Here is a 14,518-nt window from a genome sequence, read left to right on the forward strand (position 1 = left end):
AATAGAGTGCCTGCTTCCCAAGTACAAAGCCAAGTTCAAACCCCAATCCCACAAAAAAATAAGAAAAAATCTCAAATAATTACCTGGCAACATCATCAAGGAATACAAGACCTTCTATCACCATATAAATTATGCCTAATATTCAATTTGGCTTTTATATTAAATAATGATATTAACTAAAATGACTCACGGGACATTGAAAAGATCAAAAACAAAATAACCAAAATAGGACACCCTCTTTTAGGACCTCCTTCTACCACCCACCCTGGGAGCTCTACTCTGCCATTTTACACTACAGAAAAAAAAAATAAGTAACCAAAACAAACAACAGCAACAAAAACACCCTTCAAGAAACATCTTCTTTAAATATGTTAATGCTATATTTGGAAATATGTTTATCTTTCTTAACCTATATAACTAAAATGACACCTTCTTAATCTTTTTACTATCCTTACAATCAACAGCATAATTCAAAATTAAGTACTTTTCCAAGTTTGCAACTCACTGTTTGGGGCAGAGTTGTATCAGCTGGGCCAGTAGAAGTTCTGCTTCTAGTGTGGACTGGTTCCCTGGCCACAACCAGACTCAGAGACCCGGTGGTCTGTTGTAATAATGCAATCGCTTGCTGATGGGAAATATTGTGGTCCAATGGCGTGTGATTAATGGCCAAAATCTGGTCGTTTTCCTTTAACCTTTGATCCCTTAATCATACAAGAAAAGAAAATTTTGTTTGGAAATGTTCTAATAGCTTAATTTTTAAAAATCTGATATTTAAGATAACTAACTTATTGCTTATGGTACTACTTTACTTATTACATTTACCCAAACAATTATTGTTATATAACAGAGCTCAGAGTGCTTTTCATCAAAGCGCTTAATAACTAATCACTCAATTAAGTAGTACAGCCCAAACACACACACACTCTAAAAGCTATTTGGCTAGAAAAATATGATCAGGCTCCACCACCAGGGTTTTGCAAGCATGAACACCACATGCCACCTAAGTACCATATGGCTCCTGAGCTCCTTCCGATCTGACTGGCACTGGCATCACATGAAATCCAACTATGTTCTCAATCTCTCCAATGATCTCCTCACTAGTAAGCTTACCCCATCTCCACTGTGCTTTACTTCTCTACCATTTGCCAACACAGGTCAAACCCCTCTTAAAAATCCATACTGATTGCTTCCAAACCTGTATCTGAGCCCTTTTCTCTCACCCAAATATTGGCCTCCTAACTGCTAATCAAGCAAAAAGAGACTTTTTTTTTTTTTAAAGAATTTAACAAAATCTCGGAAGGACCAGGGGACAGGAGGATTATGAGCTCCAGGCCAGCCTGGCTACAAAATTAAAAAAAAAAAAAAAAAGGCAATATTTGCTAAGCACTTATGAGTCAGGTACTGTTAAGTGCTCTGAATACATTATCTCATTGAATCCTCACAATTACCTTTCAAAGTAGTTAGCTAAATTTTACATATAAGAAACTAAAGCCCAGACAAGCTCACCACCTCATCTAGAGTGTAAATCGGAAGCTTAGTCTAACTTCTTATGGTAAAGTGCATCCTAAGATAAGCCTAGGATTTACTCTGTCCTCATTTACTGTATTTGACTATTTTATCTCCCAAATACCACCAAAAGGCAATACTCCTTCCTCACTCTTCTTTGTCTCTTCCTTTCCATTCCTAATGCAAACCATCCAGAGAGAATCCTTATCTAATGCCTAAACTCTCATTTGCAAAATACCACAAGATTTATTTTTAAAAGGCTTTACCTTGATGGTGTTTCCCAATTCAAAAAACGTGTAAGGAGGGCTGGAATTGTAGCTATAGCTAAGTGGTAGAGTGCTTGCCCAGCATGCACAAAGCCCTGGATTCAGTCCCCAACACCAGAAAAAAAAAAAAAAACTGTAATAATAATATTTTTAACCCCTAAAACTCATGAAGGGATTTATTTCAGAACACAGAATAATCCTCTTCATAAATACAACCTTGAGTTATGAAAAGTCCATTATATTGCCCTTATTTTTCTCAGTTCATAGCAGATCAATAGAACACTGTCATGGACCAGAATACGGTAACTACTGAGCTCTAGGACACAAAGTAAACCAGGTTGGGACTCAGACTTACATTCTGCCCCAAAGTATTCTTCCGATTTGGATTTTGCCTGCAAAAACTGGTTCTCCAACCATACTGATCTATGGTTTCTCTCTCAAACATGCCTGGCATTTCCTGCTTCTGTGTAAACTATTTTCTTCATATCTAATGCCTTCCTACTTAACCAAATCCAATCCACCCTCCACCATACAGCTGAGTCTCCAGTCTCATTCTCACAGGGCTCTAAACCACTTATCACTTACTAAGTATGCTCTTCCCAGAGCTAGCTAAATCCTCCACTATTCAATTTTAAGTTTTCTGGAGTCAGGAGCTCATGTTTTAGAGTCTCGCTTGGAACTAGCAATTTCAATAGTTCAGTTTTTGATGCCAATATTGTGGGTGGCTCTCACAACAGATCAGGTAGCATTAAAAATTATGCATATAAATTCTTTTATTAATAGTAGGAATGACTAATGTCATACTAAGACATAAGAATAATATGTAAAACTGCATATATTCTATGACCTTGTCTTTACAAAAAGAAAACATTGTGGGCTGGTGGTGTAAGGCTGGGGGTACAGCTCAGCATTAGAGCACATGCTTAACATACATAAGGCCCTGGGTTCACTTCCTAGTAACACTCACCCCCAAAAAAGTCAAAGTGTTTTGAGGCTTCATTTTTATATGTCTATATTTTATAGTTTTATTCTATGTATAACATATTTTCATAATATAAAAACATATTTTTAAAAGATTTTTTGTGATGCTGAGTATCAAAGCCAAGGCCTCATACATGCTAGGCAAACACTCTAGCACTGAGCTATGCTCCAAACCCTTAAATTAAGAATACTGCTTGTGAACTTTTCCCCAGCACTAAAGAAATCCTTGTTTTTAAATATAAATGGCACAGGAAATATTCACGAGTCAATCCCATTCATCCCATGTCCTCCTTCCCCTAACTTCTTCATCTACGCTCCTATTCACAGCTTGTTCATTCAGGGAAATCTCTTACTTCATCCCAAATGGAGAAGTTATTCTTAAATCTTTTCAACCCTGATGTAACTTATTTGCATCTCAATCCTCAGCTTCTTATAAATTTTCTATTTTCTAGAAATCAAACTACTTTAATACAACTTTTCTCCTGCCCAATTGATCTCCAGAATATCTCCTTCCTTTCCACATTGAAGTACACTCAAAGAATATAAAATCCAAAGAGAAACAATGTCTAGAGGAAACATCTTCTAGAAAGTATGATTTTTGATGCATTCTAAGGTTGAGTAAGGTTAGCTTTACTGCCCCTATTATTTACAATTGAATTCCCCCATACTATTGTATATAAAATAGCATATAATTATACAACTTAATACCAAATGCTATTATATGAATAGTTATATATAGTTATATATAATGTGCTATATACACATATATATGAAATTTAGCTTCTCCATACTAATGATTACTTACACACTGAATTCACACTTTCTATTCAAAAGAAAATAGTTCTTGTCTCACTGTCACAACATCCAGAAAGGGTTGACTTCTGTGTCTTTGAGGGCACAAGTCCTGGGAAAGCTTCTAAAATAACATGGCTGTATGTGGGAAGTCCTCAGAAGAAAGGAAGACCTGATCAAGATCATGAAGACCTTTAACAAGGTCATGCATGGCTGGCCCCTACCTCCCTCCAGCCCCTCCCTCCTGCACCATCTTGCATTACGCTCCCTTCCTAGTTAAGTGCCAGCTACACTCCAAGCACAGGACCTGTGTTCCATCTCCCTGTGGCGCTAATGGTCCAGAGAGCTCTCTGTTCTTTCCCCCAACACCTTCTGCTCTCTACAGAACCTGCTTTCTCTCCTCAAGTCTCCCTTCAAGTACCACTGCCTCTGAGGAGTCACCTGACTTCTCAGCCTTGGAAGAGTCTGACATACAAAAATAATCAAACTCCTCTTTTTGGAAGTATTCACCTCAGTTTGTAGTCACAGATCCATTTCTACATATTATAAGCCTCCATATGCCCTCCCTCCCATCTATGGACCCCATTCACTATATCATTTGTTATGAAACTATATTTTTTTCATTGTATTTTGGCAAAAAAATACTAACAACTTCATCTATAGGATTTTTTAGGTTATTATTAGCTTATTGCTTTATAATTTGGATTTTTTTCTTTTTTCCTATTAATATACTAAAACTAAAATTTAAACATATAGGCATACATACATTATTCTTGGAATATTTAAAATCCCCAAAACACATATGAATGCTAGCCCATTCACTTATCCATTCAACAAATAGATTCTAATTACTACATGCTATTAAGTATGTTGAGTATTGTGAAAAATTAATATATACATCATCAACCACCCCACAATGAATCTATACTCATTAATGGGAGGAAAATAGGAAGACATATGTAGTATCTTGAAAATGTATTATACAAATCATGCTGCTTTGTATGTTGCCAGAAGAGTAAGAATGATAGCAATTATTTAGTCGTCCCTCAGCATCCATGGGAACTGGTTCCAGGACCCCTCCATACCAAAATCCACCAATGCCCAAATGCCTCATATGAAATGGTATAGAATCTACATGGTCTATGCACATCTTCCAGTGTACTTTAAATCACTAGATTACTTTAGTACTTGATATAATATAAATGGCGTGTAAATCAGTCACATAATGTTCAGTACATAATTTTTTCCAATTATCTCCAATCCACAGTTAGTTGAATCCATAAATGGAGTCTGTAAATAGCAAATCAACTGTTTACTGAATATTTACAGTAAGTTAGGCACTCCTCTGCCAGACTTAATTATATTATTTCGTCTGTATCTTACTATAACATTGCCATTTTACAGATCAAGAAACTAAAATTTTTGGCAAAATTAAGTACCTGACCAAGGTCAATACAGCTAGAGAGAAAAATCAACACTCAGGCCCAAACTATAGTACTTCTTTGCTTAACGAATCTATAAGCCTTCCCTTTCTAATAAGATTCTCTGCCCTAAAAACCTTGGCACATAGGTATTGGAACTATTTCTGTATCTTTGGGAGGGGAAGGGAGCTCAGAAATTGCATTATTCAATTTCATATATGGGACCTAAAGCTGTTGAAAAATTGGGGGCAGGGGTAAAGGGGTAAGGGAGAGTAATGGTAGGGATTGAATGGGCCAAAGTAAAGTATACTCACAGAGGGGATACACTGAGAAACCTCTTTGAATATCAACTTAAATATTAATAATGAAAGACAGGACTGTAAAAGAGGTACGGTCGGGGGGGCACTAGTGGGAAGGGGAAGGTGAATGAAGGAGATTAAGGTGAGAGTATATGGTTGATGGACCTTATATACTTATATAAAATAGAACAAAGAAACCTCTTGCAATTGCTTTAAGTGCAGCAAAGAGGGGGGTAAGGGGGAGAGACAATAGGGGTGACCTAACAAATGTAAGCCTAACCAGAATTGTCACTATGAATCCCCCCACCATGTATAACAAATATATCCTGATAGAAACATTTTCATAATTTAAAAAAAAATCCAATTACATATATGGTAGATCAGGGAAACACTGTAGATGTATTTCATGGCAGCATGTCAACAAAGTATTTGGCAAGGTTTCTGCTACAGTTTGAATGTCTGTCCCCTCTAAAACTCATGTTGAAATTTAACTGTCATAATAATAGTATTAAGAGAGGACCTTTAAGAGGTGATTAGGGGCTGGGGACGTGGCTGAAGTGGTAGAGTACTTGCCTAGCAAGCTCAAGGGCAGTTTAAATCCCAGTACAGGGGGAAAAAACTCAAAAAAACAATCCTTTTAGGGCTGATGGAGTAGCTAAAATGGTAGAGCACCTGCCTAGCAAGTATGAGGTCTTGAGTTCAATCCCCAATACAAAAAAAGAGGTGATTAGGCCATGAGAACTTCCAGCTCATGTGTGGGACTGGTGTCTTTACAAAAGGGTGAGTTTGGTCCCTTCTTGCCAGCTCTCATCCTCATGCCTTATAACCTCATGATAATACATCAAGAAGGACTTCATCAGATATACACACCTTGACACTGGACTTCGCAGCGTTCAGAACTATAAGCAAATAAACTTCTGCTTGTTATAAATTATGCAGTTTTGGGTATTATGCTATAGCAAAATAGACTAGGGAAGTTCCTCATGATGGCTTTATGAAAGAATGGAGAAGCAAATACTGAATGTAGGGATAACTGCATGAATTACTGACAAAATGCTTACAATTATAGTATTGGAAGGTCAACCTGCAATGAAGACTCAACCCATATACCACAGTAGGCTGCTCAACTTTTCATGTATCTAAACACCAAACATACACATAACACAAAGTTAGGAAGGATCACGAACATAATATATTAGGTCAGAACTTCCCAAGGTGTTCCAAAGATTTTTCTTTACAGGTATTGTTTAAGGAAAGTAGATTAGTGGTTGCTAAGGGACAGAAAAAGAAAGGCACTGTAAATGACTGTTAACAGGACTAATGGGGTTATTGTTTCTTTATTGGTTAACAAAAATGTTCTAGAATTAAATAGTGGAAATGGTTGCATAACACCAAGTATACTAAAACTCACTACACTGTAGATTTTAAAATGATGAAGTTATATTACTTGAATTATATCCCAATAGTTTAAAAAAATTCTAATTTAAAAAGAAAAGCTGGCCAACCAAAGTTAATGGGCTTAATATTAAGCAACTGTAAGTTCAGGTTTATTCTGCAATGTTTAAGAGTAGTCTGAGTTTAAAACTGCTGTATGTTTCATTATTAAGAGCACACCCTCTCAAGCCTGAAGTCCTGAGTTCAAACCGCAGTCCCACCAAAAACATAAATTTAAATAAATAAATCATTAAAAAATAGCACATCCCCTCACTCCCAAAACCATCCCAACTTGGACAATAAATTATATGATCACCCTAACTATGTACACTCAGTCTCCAAGAACAGGATAGTTTTTCAAATACATCTGACCACTACCATGGCTCCACAGAACATACCTGAAGAAATAAATTCAAAAAATATATTATTGACTAAGAATTTTTATAATTATATACTGCCATTATTGCAATCATTCTCCCAAGCATATTTGAACAGTGTATTTATTAAGTGAACCAAAGCCTGGATATCAATAGAAAAAAATATGAAGCTTGCATATAACCCTTAAAAAACAAAAACAAATGCAATATGGAGGACAGCACCGAGTTGAGGTGCATCTTAACGATAAAATAATAAATTAATCGTGTGATATGACCACTGAAAAAATTGTTATAGTCTTGACTTTAATTAGCAATAATATGCAGAATGAGAATTTCAGTATTTCCATTCTACTGATGAGACCACAGCTAAAATATGTGCAGTTGTAAAAGAGAGTTTAAGCCTGATGCAGGTTTCTTTGCAAACAGTATAGAATCATACCATATCCCAGCATATTGGCTCTGTGACCACAGGTAAAGCCCTAAGCTCCTGAACATCAGCTCTCTCATCTATAAATCGGAATAATAAGGCTCGGGATGTAGTTTAATGGTAGAGCACTAACCTAACATGTGCAAGGCCCTGGGTTCAATCCTAAGCATCACAAAAACAAAACAAAAAGAGGACAAAATGGAGTTATGATACCTATGTAGCTAGACTGCTACCATAAGTAAATGTAAGAGCAGGCAGAAAACGCCTGACAAATGTTAGCTTCTATTGTTACTGTTTTTATCACTAGCTCATCATTCTCTTTACAATAATGTTTTTGGAACTGTCAGAAAAAAAATTAGCAAAGCACAAAATGAACACCATCCTCACCTGTCTGCTACACTCCCTGGATGTACTTCCTTCACAAAGATATCAATTTGTCCCAGATTTGAGCTTCTAAGAGCCACCACACTGAACCCAAGGCCTCCAGTTGAAGGGCGTTCTATGTTTATATATTCAATTTGCCGGCCCTGTGAAGGGGGGTTAAAAAAAAAAGTCAATGATACACATTTAAACAATACACCCTTTCCACAGAACTGAAATCTCTCAGCACAAAAACCAGCTTCTCCTATCCCTATAAAACCAAATAAACTCAGCGTTTCAGTAAGACACTACTACTTCTGTTTTGAAATCCTCTAACTTGATTATTTTCAGCAGAACACAAGAGGTACTGTGCAGCCTTCTGCAACCTCAGGGAATCCAAGAGGTATTTTCACACTTCATTCACATTATGAGATGAGTCCCAAGTTGAATGAAAACTGAGAAAAATGCCTTTTCCCACAGTAAATTTTAAATTACTTTGTACATGAATTTCTCTAAATTGTCTAGATGCAAAATGCATTTTTAATGAGGAAAGTAAATTATCCAAAATATGCTAGTGTTTAGCCTAGTCAGAATCAGCTGCATTTCTTTTAGGGTTCTGTTTAACACTACAGTGATGAATAAATATTCCATTCATTAGGTGCACTCAAAAGGCTATGGAAGCCTACAGCAATCGTGCACACTGGTAATCCCAGCTACTTGGGAGATAAGACAGGATTGTGAGTTCAAGGACAGCCTGGGCAAAGTTAAGGCGATCCTATCTCAAAAACAAAACCACAGCTTAAATAGAGTCTTTTTAACTTTGAAACTCAAGTTTCATTTTTAAAGGCAGTTATTACATGGCGGAATAAACAAACATAAAACTAACATGCCCAAACATTCAGTTATCTATTATTCAATTTTAATAGGCACTAGGGGCTACAAGAGGACTACCCTTTCCAATGTTTTCCAAGGATTTCAAATTATATTAGTTCCAACTCCTGCTAATTTTGTTTTATATAAAATTAACAGCAATTTTGTCACTTTTAGAAGTCATTAATTTTTTTTCTGTGATCAAAACCACTGAGAATCTCTTTCCTTACAAACTGTGTTCAATTGGAGTCTGCCTAAAAACACTCATTTACTATACACAAGGACACTTTCTTATGGTATTCTTTTGGTTTTGTGTCTTTGGTTTTTGTTTTGAGACAGAGGGTTGCTATGTAGCTCGGGCTGGCCTGGAACTTGAGATCCTCCTGCCTCCGCTTCCAGAATACTGGGATTATAGGTGCACACTACCTTGCTCAACTTTTACATATTTTTAAGACAAGAAATTTCCAATGTACAGGTTAGCAAATGATATCAATTCCCCATAACAATACAAAACATAAACAAAATATATGGTAACACATTTCATGGCAAAAAAAAAAGTATGTATGGGTTTCTTTTTTAACCTGAAACAGGAAAAATAAAGTTAAATATTCCCATGACAATATGTAACTACCTGTGCCATCTGTTGAATGATTGAGTTAAAGTCTTCATTTCCAGACTTCGGGGTCCAAGGAAATAATCCAGATACAGTTAAATTATTACAGGGCCTCTGGGCATTCCCATTTGTAATGGAACCATCCGTGAATACTAATAAACCCTTCCTAGAAAAATCAAAGTTGGCTGAACAATCTGAGGGGATATGGTTAAGCTGTTGGAGAGAAAAACAAAAGAGAATCATCAATCGAAGCCCACAGAAAAGAACATTTTTATTTATCACACATTATATTTTGTCCATTACATGTGCATTTTGTGTGTTAAATATATACATGTGAGAGAAATACATGAATCTGTGCTCATCGGGTTAGAATTTCTACTTAATATAATGATATAAAATGTATAATTGCTTACATGTTTTTTCCTGCCTTCTGATCATCCCAAGGGAACAAGATGTACATTAACATCTCATTACACTTCACATACACAGATACACCATGTAAGTGTAAGCCATGAAGTACTTTTGTACTCGTCTGTACATTTCCACATGGGGAGCCACAAAAGGGCCATAGGTAGTATGTAACAGTACTAAAAATAGCACTTACTGAGTGCTTGCTAAGAGTCACGTGCTATTCCAAGATCTTTGCCCGCATTATCTCATTTAATCCTTACAGTAGCCTATGAAATCTTTGTGAACTGAGGCACAGAGGTCGTCCTTTTACAAGGTTAATAGCAAGTGAGTTATAGAGTCACTTAAACATTAGTAGAAAGAAGAGCATTGTGTAATTATAAGGAGCAGGATTTTAAAGTTATCACTGGCTGGTAACAAACTGCCAACATAGTGGAATAAAGGTAACATTAAGAATAAATGTCAGCCAGGTACTGGTGGCTCACACCTGCAATCCTAGCTAGTTGGAAGGCTGAGATTAGGAGGACTGAGGTTCGAGGCCAGCCCAAGCAAACAGTTCACAAAAATAACCCGAACAAAATGGACTGGAAGAGTGGCTCCCATGGTAGAGCACCCGCTTTGCAAGTGTGAAGCCCTGAATTCAAACCTCAGCCCCCCCAAAACCAGAAAGAATAAATGTCAAGAGGCATTTTGTGTGCTCAGTGGTCGAGCACACACTTAGCCTCTACGTTGCCCTAAGTTCAGTACTCAGGACCAGATTTAAAAAATTAAGCACTATTTTATAATTTTGAAGATAATACTGGGAATTCTCAAGCCATCTAACTTTTACATATTTACATAAATACAAAACTCATGTTCCAAAGCCCAACATAAAATTTATTATCAACATGTTAAAACTATCCATGCCAATGCTGCCCATAGGACACAGGCCCCAATATGGTCCTGCTGACTAAGAGTCCTTATAGGCAACTTGCCTTCATCTGTCTCTTTCTGTCTTTGCTGGTTTGCAAACGGCAAAGCAGAACCCAAGATAAGACTTACTTGCCCCTTCAGCTGCTTGATGGACTGCTGAAGTGTGAGGATCTGGTTGAAGAGAGGGCTCCTCAGTGTCTCATGAAACAGAGACAGCTTCTCATTCTGTGATGTGTCACCCTTCTCCTGCAATTTCATTTTCAGGCGATCCAGGACCTGCAGAACCTGCAGTTTGTCTTTGTTGAGGAAGGATTATCAGAGTACAAGTTAAATCCCATCTCATGATCCATTTTTAAATCATTAATTAATTTAATGACAAAACTCTGTACCTAATTTACCTGCAGCAGGATTTTCAGGCATTTTGGATTATTCTCTTCAATCACCTTTAACGAAACCTAAAGAAAAAATTTTAAATATGAATTTTTAAATTGTGCAATTTGAATTCCATTGTATAAACATATCTACAGTCCTCTAGGAAAACTGAAGAAAATTTCAAGAACATTCTTCATTAAAAGACTCCTCTTAGTGAAATTCAAATTAAACCACAGTGGAGTACTACTACGTATCCACTCAGAAGGCTAAAATGAAAAACAAAAAAAACAGGCAGTGCTAAGCGCCAGAATGTAAAATGGCACAACCACTTTAGAAAATTATTTGGTTATTTCTTTGTTTTTAAATTAAATGTATGGAGAAAAGGTAGTTTTTTGTTTGTTTTTGCGGTGTGGAGGGATCAAACTCAGGGCCTTGTGCATACTAGGCAAGCACTCAACTACTGAGTTATATTCCTAGGCGCTAAAAGGTAGATTCTTACAAAGTTAAAAAAACATTTATACAGACTGGAGTGTGGCTTAAGCAGTAGAGTGCTTACTTTGCAAGCTAGAAGCCTAATTCAAACCCTGCCAGGCCCACCTCCCCCCCAAAAAAATTATTGAATGACCTAGTATTTCTACTCATATATTCCCAAGAGAAATGAAAATGTATGTCCACAAAAAGAATTGTACATGAAAGTAAACAGCATTATTTGTAAAAGTCCCAAACTAAAAATACCCAAACGTTTAATCACAGATGAGTAAACAATAATGGGCATATAATATTCAGAAATAAAAAGGAAAAACTACTGCTACATACAATAAGTACGTATCTGAGAAACAGTATGCTGGTGATCTGGGTGTAGCTCAATGTAGAGTGCTGCTCAGCATGCAAGAGGGTCTGGATTTTATGCCCAGCACCAAAAAATAAATAAAATACAAGCATGCTGAGGAAAAGAAAAAAGATACAAACTGCAAGATTCCATGACATGATCTATAACTTAGATTCTATAATTATAATCTATAATTATTTTCTCATTTTTATGAGGGTAAAAAGTGTGTTTTGGGAGTCTGTGGAAAAAGATTTAGTCAACTTAGTAATAATGATTATCATTAGAAAGTGATTACTTCTAGAAAGTCAAAGTGGGGATGGAGGAATTTAAAAATCGGTCTTCTGGAGCTGGCGGTATATAGCTTAGTGGTAAAACATGTGTTTAGCATACATGAAGCACTGGGTTCAATCCCAGCCACATAAAAATATAAAATAAAAATTAGCCTTTTTACTTTATAGATTTCAGTGTCATTTGAATTTTTATTTAAAAAACTTGGGTTGGCACTCTGGAAAAAAATTTGGAGGCTACTTAAAAAGCTGGACATCGATCTACCATTTGATCCAGCAATACCACTCTTGGGGATATACCCAAAAGACTGTGACACAGGTTACTCCAGAGGCACCTGCACACCCATGTTTATTGCGGCACTATTCACAATAGCCAAGTTATGGAAACAGCCAAGATGCCCCATTACTGACGAATGGATTAAGAAAATGTGGTATCTATACACAATGGAATTTTATGCAGCCATGAAGAAGAACGAAATGTTATCATTCACTGGTAAATGGATGGAATTGGAGAACATCTTTCTGAGTGAGGTTAGCCTGGACCAAAAGACCAAAAATCGTATGTTCTCTCTCATATGTGGACATTAGATCAAGGGCAAACACAACAAGGGGATTGAACTTTGATCACAAGATAAAAGTGAGTGCACACAAGGGAGATATGAAGATAGGTAAGACACCTAAAAAATTAGCTAGCATTTGTTGCCCTCAACGCAGAGAAACTAAAGCAGATACCTTAAAAGCAACTGAGGCCAATAGAAGAAGGGGACCAGGAACTAGAGAAAAGGTGAGATCAAGAAGAATTAACCTAGAAGATAACACACATGCACAGGAAATTAATGTGAGTCGACTCCCTGTACAGCTGTCCTTATCTCAACTAGCAAAAACCCTTGTTCCTTCCTATTATGGCTTATACTCTCTCTTCAACAAAATTAGAGATAAGGGCAAAATAGTTTCTGCCGGGTATCGAGGGGGTGGGAGGGGAGAGGGAGAGGGCGGAGTGGGTGGTAAGGGAGGGGGTGGGGGGAGGAGGGAGAAATGACCCAAGCATTCTATGCACATATGAATGATAAAAAAATTAAAATTAAAAAAAAATAAAATAAAAAACTTGGGTTGGGGATATAGCTCAATGTTAAGAGTGTTAACCTAGCACATATGAGATCTTGGGTTTGATTCCCCAGCACCATAATAAAAGTAAATAAATAAATAGCATGCATTAAGTTTATAATTTTTTTTAAAAGTGGTAAAAATGCCAGGCATGGTGGTGTATACCTGTAATCCCAACACAGTCTGAGGGTTTTCTTGAGGAAACAAAAGATTTGTCCAGACAATAACTATGTAACAGGTATTGTAACTGAAAGGACAAAAGGATAACTTAACATTTCATAAAACACTGTTCCTACAGCAGTTTTGATGAAGAATGTTGGGAAGACTGGAATGAACATACCAGAAACTCCTCATTGAAAAAGAAAAGGAACAAGGTGGAAAGTAAAAATACAGTGACCATTCTGTCTCCTTTCCTCAATTTATTCTCAAGTCTCTATCTACCCAGCATCCTCACTGTAGAGTGTTGCTCGCATGCATGAGGACCTGGGTTCAATCCTCAGCACCAAAAAGGTGCTTCATTTCACTCAAGTGTCCCAGTTTGACATACATATAGGGCCTCCCCAGGTCAATGAGCCTCTAACTTTAGCCTGCATCAGACTCACCCACAGAACATGAATGACAAGTCCCACCCCAGTGGCTCTGATCAGTAGGTCTAAGGTGGCCTTGAGCTTGCATTCCTAACAAGTTTTCATGTGACCCAAGGCCCAGTGGCCACAAATTAAAAACCACTTCCATAAAATTGTGGAAGGCACAATTTTAGAATACACATCTAGCTCTAAATGAGCTAGTGTAATGTCTCTGGAAGTAGCAGAGGGGGGAGAAAAAAGTAGTTTAGAACAATGTTACTGCAAGTGTGAGTTGTGAACCGATGCTAAGCCCACAACGAGATAAGTACCAAAACTGGAAATAAGTATTTAGAAACCTTCCTGCAAGATGGTACAGTAACATGCATCTATTATATTTAGTAACAAAAAAAATTACCCTTATATTTTGTATATATATTTTAAATTTCATTTTAAAAATAATTTCTTCTATAAAAAGCATCAGACCTTGCCAGGCGCTAGTGGCTCATGCCTGTAATCCTAGCTACTTGAGAGACTGAGATTGGGAGGATCACAGTTCAAGGTCAGTCTGGACAAATAGTTGAAGAGATCCCATCTCCAAAACAGCCAAAGAAAAATAGCCCTGAGTTTGCATCCACCAAAAAAAAAAAGTCAGACTTTGAGAGATTAGGGAGGTGAACACTAATCTTTCACCAAT

The 14,518-nt window shown here is 36.9% G+C and overlaps 1 protein-coding gene across 17 annotated transcripts in view; it reads right to left on the minus strand.

Moving 5' to 3' along the window:
- Patj (PATJ crumbs cell polarity complex component) overlaps positions 1 to 14,518 on the minus strand; it is a 353,456-nt gene that overhangs the window by 331,586 nt on the left and 7,352 nt on the right. For 12 of the 17 annotated variants that reach the window (XR_012449877.1, XR_012449876.1, XM_074079932.1 and 9 more), the window contains exons 2-6: positions 11,056 to 11,121; positions 10,796 to 10,962; positions 9,365 to 9,559; positions 7,891 to 8,030; positions 506 to 701 (exon numbers count right to left, since the gene is read on the minus strand). Coding sequence is in view for 15 of the 17 variants with exons in the window: in XM_074079932.1 (XP_073936033.1) it covers positions 506 to 701; positions 7,891 to 8,030; positions 9,365 to 9,559; positions 10,796 to 10,962; positions 11,056 to 11,086 (729 nt within the window). In the remaining 2 variants the exon portion in view is untranslated. The remainder of the gene's footprint in view (positions 1 to 505; positions 702 to 7,890; positions 8,031 to 9,364; positions 9,560 to 10,795; positions 10,963 to 11,055; positions 11,122 to 14,518) is intronic. The other 5 variants (XM_074079945.1, XM_074079944.1, XM_074079946.1 and 2 more) reach the window with 1 other exon arrangement.

The sequence above is a fragment of the Castor canadensis genome, chromosome 7 (assembly GCF_047511655.1).
Source record: "Castor canadensis chromosome 7, mCasCan1.hap1v2, whole genome shotgun sequence".
NCBI classification, from domain to species: Eukaryota; Metazoa; Chordata; class Mammalia; order Rodentia; family Castoridae; genus Castor; species Castor canadensis.